General features: G+C 40.4%; 1 protein-coding gene across 1 annotated transcript; it reads right to left on the reverse strand.

The window, feature by feature from the left end:
• Positions 1-2,732: 2,732 nt before the first annotated feature.
• Positions 2,733-5,531, reverse strand: LOC148013607 (putative histone chaperone ASF1A). The gene is made up of 3 exons (XM_087668420.1): positions 5,063-5,531; positions 4,845-4,960; positions 2,733-3,930 (listed from the first exon to the last, which is right to left on the reverse strand). The coding sequence occupies exons 1-3, from the start codon at positions 5,169-5,171 to the stop codon at positions 3,538-3,540; spliced, it is 618 nt and encodes a 205-aa protein (XP_087524546.1). The 5' UTR covers positions 5,172-5,531; the 3' UTR covers positions 2,733-3,537.
• Positions 5,532-5,996: the final 465 nt, after the last annotated feature.

Here is a 5,996-nt window from a genome sequence, read left to right on the forward strand (position 1 = left end):
TAAGGCTAGTTGTGCCATAAGCCCCTTCATGTGAAAAATGAACTTACCTAGGTTTTTTCCTTGTTTATACTCCAAGCTAAAAATTTGATCTTTAGGAAAATTTTAGAGTTCTTCCTTGTAGCACTATTAAGCTTTTCAAGCTCATCCCATTTCTCCTTGGCAATGGAAAGTTGGTCAATATGATGAATTAGGGACTCATCTAGATGAAGCATGATAATGGCTTAAGCACTTTCATCATCTTCTACATCAAGTGGGTTTGATGGATCAATAACCTTGGTCCCTTTGATAAAGGGTCAGTAGCCCCGTTCCATCATTCTATACTTCACCGATACCTACCATAGATGAAAGTCTTTTCCATCAAACTTACAAATTTGAGACCTAACATCAACATAAGCCATGGCCATGAAAAGAAGGTCTTATCAATTGCCCTAAGCAATGGCAATGTCTAGTACTTTACACAATGGCCAATAAGTACAAACCAACTGAAGGCAATGATCTATGTGTTCATAAATGCCACATAGCCTTACAACTGTGTAGACTTAAAACTACAAGGATGAGAAAGGTTAAAAATCATACATGTGGTATACTTCAAAATAAGATTTTGGCAGTTCTTTCCTTTGGACAACCCTTGGTTTAGGTTTGACTATCTAACTGGGCTTTAATGAAGTAAACTTTGATTGAACCTCTGGCTCCTCAATCTTGTGGTCTAATGGATGAATATTTAGTTGAACAAGGTCGATCAAGAACTTCGACACTTGGAAAAGAGTCCAAGGATATTTCAATTACATGCATATTCTTGTTTTCATCATACGATAGCAACAACTAATGGCACTAAATACATTTCATTGCTTAGAAACACTCATCTCAAGGTCAAGACCACTTGAGATATTATGTATTCATCTTGGCAAGCTTTGTGATGCCCACTAAATGAAGAATCATCATTGACCTGAAGACTACACGTCATTAACTGACTCTATATACAATGATATGTCAACAAAATATGAAAAAAGTAAGAAAGTCTAGCTTTCAAGCTTGTGGCTATGGCTACCATTATGACCCACAATTAGGGTTTTGATTACAACAACTAGTAGAAACAATTTTTTCTCAAACCCTGTTAAGGAGAGATGGCCCACTAAGGGGGCTAACAAATCCCCATGATAGCCTAGATGATCGTGTCCACAACAAGCCACGCCATTGAGTTGAACTAACATGAGTGAAATTTGTGCTAGATTCACAAATTCTAACAATGGCATCCTCCTGGCTACCCAATGTTTTGGTTTGTTGTAACATGTTGCAACTTGAGTTGGGGAGCGGCTCTCCAAAAGAAAGTAGGCAAAATATACTCTCTTTTGTTCACCCCAAGTCCTCCACTAGCTAGTGGTCAAGGCTAGCTATGGTGAAGAAGGTAAAGTGGGAAAGATAAGATCTTCTTATGCATTTAGGTCAAGATAAAGCTAGAGGAAGCTTGTTGGATCAAATATAGCTCTAATACCATGTTGAAATATTAGAGTGAATAACACAAGAGTGTGCACAAGAGGAAGAGAGAAAGCTCAAGTACAAGAAGATCTTGCTTAGTGAGTTGCTCATAAGTACAACTAGTACACTCTCCTCTACATTGAGAGTGACCTTTAGGCTATTTATATAACCTCTAGATGGCAAGGGTTAGGGTTTTTCCCTACCCCTAATTCATTCACACCCAACTATCCTTATCCACCCTCTTATACATAAGGTTCACATGCCTCTTATACATATTAATGACTTTTCCACCAACTATGATTGGTACCTACAAAGTGTTTGATAAATTTGTTAGTATGTAACCTTCCACAAACTCTAATTGGCATCTAAAGAGTGACCAATTTGTATATAATGATACTTATTGAGTCGATGCATGCCTACCACCAAGTGTTCAATATACAAAGGAAGACCATTTTTTATAATTGTGTAAAATGATCTTTATTAGGTGGATGCATATCAACATTTGCATTGTAGTTTCTTTCAATTGTAGATGCAAGAAAAAGATAAACAATGCAACATCCTCTTGTCCTTGAAGCACAATTTCACATGTCCATGCAAGGTTAAACAACCCAATGTTTCCCAAAGAGAGCTTTATCCAAGCAAGGACTCTTCAAGAAAATAAGCTTAAGTACACTAAGAACTCATTTCTACATAAAATGGATTTCATTAAACCACTTGGACTTGTAAGAGTTTTGTTTGCGATAATTTTGCATCATTTTTACTTTACACAAACTAATGGCATCACAAAAGTGATTAATTTAACATTAGCCTTTCCATACATGTAATTGATCAATTACATTGAGAGAGAGAGTGTGTGTGTGTGTGGGTGTGTGTGCACATACATGGGTGCACACACACCCACATGTGCAAGAATGTGTGTGCACCTTTGTAATGTCATACAAATAAACAAGGGTCAAGAGAAACTTTTTGGACTTTGATGTGAATTGTGGCCCCAAAGACTCACTACCTAAAGGAGGTGGTTGTGAATGAAGCAAAGCAACTTCTATTATCTTACAAGGCCATTACAACCAAAGGCACCAAGTAACAAGTGTTACTTCTTGCAAGCTAATAGATTATCTTCTCAAATCATGGCAAAAGTTGAACTAGTGAGATGAGAAACAAGTCTCACATGCTGGAAAAGTTCATTACCTTGACAAAAGCCCCCCTTTAAAATGAAATGACAAGCAAAATTCCTATAGAGACTTAAACCACAAACATCATCTATGCTTTTCATTTTTCTTGCAAGGAACACATTACCTAATGAGCCATATGCTTGTTCAAAATGCACATCGCTTAATCCTACATTTATTTTCATAACTTCTTAAACTATGCACTTCACAATTCTCTTCAATGCTCTCTTAACCTTACAGTGTGGAGTCGTGACCCTTCAGCTTTCATCGTCGTAACCATTCGATTCTTGCTATCACTACCACGTTTCATAATTCCAGCGACCTTTGCCACATTGAACAGGAAGCTTAATGACCCTTCAGTCTCCTGAAAAACCTATCTGCCCATTTCACTTTCACATGGATTGACTAGGCAGCTTAGCTCTGAAAGAGCAAGAAGTTGTGCTTTAGGATGATAATTACAGCAGAATAGTGTAGTTAGACATTGGATCAGCTAGGGACTTTTTCTCTATACAAAGCAAGTTCCCCTGATCAATCCTCATCAGAGGAAAAGTTGTTTGGATGGAAGGGTTGGTTTGAATTGTGCAAGCTGACAATGTATGTCTTGAGGTGGCCTATCCAGCTAGTCATTGCACTTATGAACTTGTTTTTGCTGTATGTGCTGCATTGGCATCCATGCATCCATGTGAACTACCAGATGTTTCCTTATACATTCCCTCACATCGCTACCATGGATCCATGTTTCCACCATCTTAAGCATCCATGAATGTGTCACAAATCCTGGCATACCAGGATCAGATGCAACACAGGCTCAGGAAAACCAGATTATAATACATGCCATGACTGTGTCACATACCCTTCCAATGCCATATGACCATCCACATGCAACATTGAGCTAAACTGTTAGCTCTTCTTTTTGGCGCATGACACCATCCAGGCTATCACAACCCACTGTTCCGTCACAGGGATGACCTCTGACAGATTCCATTGCATTACTTGGAGGTTCACTATCCTCAAGCTGTGGTGGATCCACTGTATCTGGGGCCTCTGGGTGGAATGAGATTGGAAACTTGGTAACCCTTGGCTTATCAGCTAGTATGTTCCTCTGAATCTTCTCCACAATGACCTTGGCAGGAGGCTCTTCTCTCAGCTTTTCATCATCATACTCATTGTTCACGTAGTATCCCACCCTTACAAATTCTTGCCCTAGGTATGAGCAGGTTAGCAGGAGAACAGTAACCCCTAGTATGTCTTCTTCAGGAATCTTGGCCGCATCTGGAGGGTCAGCCTGTTATCCAAGAGAATTTTTGAATTTCTGGACTAGATGCAGGTCCTTCAAGACCTTTAAACAAGCAAGACAAAAAGAAAACTGCTTTGCAAATATGATATTTACATGGAGGGCACATTTAGGCGCATGCAGTGTTGGAATGCATAAATCACAATTATATCACTGCAAATGCAGATTTCAGGCAATAAACAGATGGTGTGCAATGATCATGTGGGCAAGGCATTGAAGTAGCTTGGCAATCTGAAAGTCCTTGCATTAATGCACACTATGGTTACGTTTAACTGCAACTGAAATGCATCTATGGGCATGCTGAACATGCAATTAAAATGCACACATGGGAATGCTGAACATGGAATTAACACGCACACAATGGCATGTCAAACACTGCAATTAGAAGGTAACATAAACCTAATAGAGCCCTCACAGATGCAGGGCTGCTTGATTTGTGATAAGGCATCTGGGAATTATTCCTACAACATGTAGGAATTGCCTCAAGTCTATCTCATGATTGTTCCTACCACATGCCCAAATTGGCTTAAAGCATCTTGTAATTGTTCCTACTGCATGCCTGAATCATCTTAAAGCATCTTGGGATTGTCCCTACCTGTATCTCCTACTGCATGCCTATTTTGCCCTATGCATCTCAGAATCTCTCTCTCTGAATCATCTTAAAGCATCTTGGGATTGTCCCTACCTGTATCTCCTACTGCATGCCTATTTTGCCCTATGCATCTCAGAATCTCTCTCTCTCTCTCTCTCTCTCTCTCTCTCTCTCTCTCTCTCTCTCTCTCTCTCTCTCTCTCTCTCTCTCTCTCTCTCTCTCTCTCTCTCTCTCTCTCTCTCTCTCTCTCTCTCTCTCTCTCTCTCTCTCTCTCTCTCTCTCTCAACAGAAGGGCCGAATTCCGAGCCTTTACCTGGAAAACAAATCTGTAATTGCCAACATTCACCGGCCCAACAAGTACGCTTTCAAGCACTTGGTCGTACTTCTCATCTTCGGCAGACCCGACGTAAATCAGCTTCCACTCAAGATCTGCAAGAGAAGGAACAGCACAGAAGACTCAGAGACGCGAAATGAAAAGGGAGGAAAACGAACACAGAAACAGTGAATTTACTGAGGAGAGTAGAGATTTACCGTCTGTAAGAGGCAGGACGCATTCGTATGAGATCTCGAACTGGAAAGGGTTGAGGAACATGGCAGGGTTGTCCAGGACGGAGACATTGGTGACATTGACTGCACTCATGGCGGAAGAAGGGATCGAAGGGTTAGGGCAACAAGGAAGAAGAAGAAGCAGAATATGATGATGATGATGAGGATGAGGATGAGGATGATGAAAACTTCAGTTCAGCAGCCAGCATCCATTGTCTGTCGGCACCAGCTAGGGGATCGGAACAAGAAGGAGGTGTCTGCACCTTTAAGTTTATGCGTCTGCATCTGTGTCCCTGTGCCTGCGAGCCTGTTCATGGATATGTGATGATGATATACTTACTTGCAGAAGCAGTGTTAGTCTGAGAAGGCGGGAAGAATGTCCCCCAAAAAACAAACTACCACTCGCCTTTCCCCGCCACCCATAATCTGCCCCTTTTTTTCACTTGATTTGAAATTGTGAAAACTGATCAAGGCAAAAGAATTGCCGCACTCTTACTATCTATTGGTAGGTAATGGCACCCGCAGACTCCAGTGGCAAGTGCCTCTTTGCATGTGAATAGATAGATATTCTACCAGGCGCTCTATGCCTACATTCTCTTTGCGCGACCCATCAATGTGAACCTTATGCAAAAGGTTCGAAAGCGCGTTCCATGTGGCAAGCCAGTTCGTGGGAGGGTGATCTGAGAAACATAATCCGAACTTTGAAAGCTTTGGCAACTTAAATTAATATAATATTCAATGCATGAAAATGTAATATCTCAACCTAAATTATATCTCTAACAAAACCTTATGACTATTTCTCAAAGTTTCTTAAAGAGAAACATATTTAATAGTGAATTTTATTCACATTGAGCCTATCATGGTATGCATATTATCCTCACATATTGAGCAAATAACATCACACAAATTTGCCAACCCA

This window comes from Lygodium microphyllum, chromosome 26 (assembly GCF_053477565.2).
Source record: "Lygodium microphyllum isolate KBCC chromosome 26, Lygodium_microphyllum_v1.1.10, whole genome shotgun sequence".
In the NCBI taxonomy this organism is placed as follows: Eukaryota; Viridiplantae; Streptophyta; class Polypodiopsida; order Schizaeales; family Lygodiaceae; genus Lygodium; species Lygodium microphyllum.

Excerpts from the sequence above, each read along its gene's own strand:
- LOC148013607 (XM_087668420.1), bottom strand. The coding sequence starts at position 5,171 with ATGAGTGCAGTCAATGTCACCAATGTCTCCGTCCTGGACAACCCTGCC. Across the intron at positions 4,961-5,062 it reads CGTCCTGCCTCTTACAGACG|ATCTTGAGTGGAAGCTGATT; the intron begins GTAAATCTCTAC and ends CTTCTCTTGCAG. Across the intron at positions 3,931-4,844 it reads ATTACAGATTTGTTTTCCAG|GCTGACCCTCCAGATGCGGC; the intron begins GTAAAGGCTCGG and ends CTTGGATAACAG.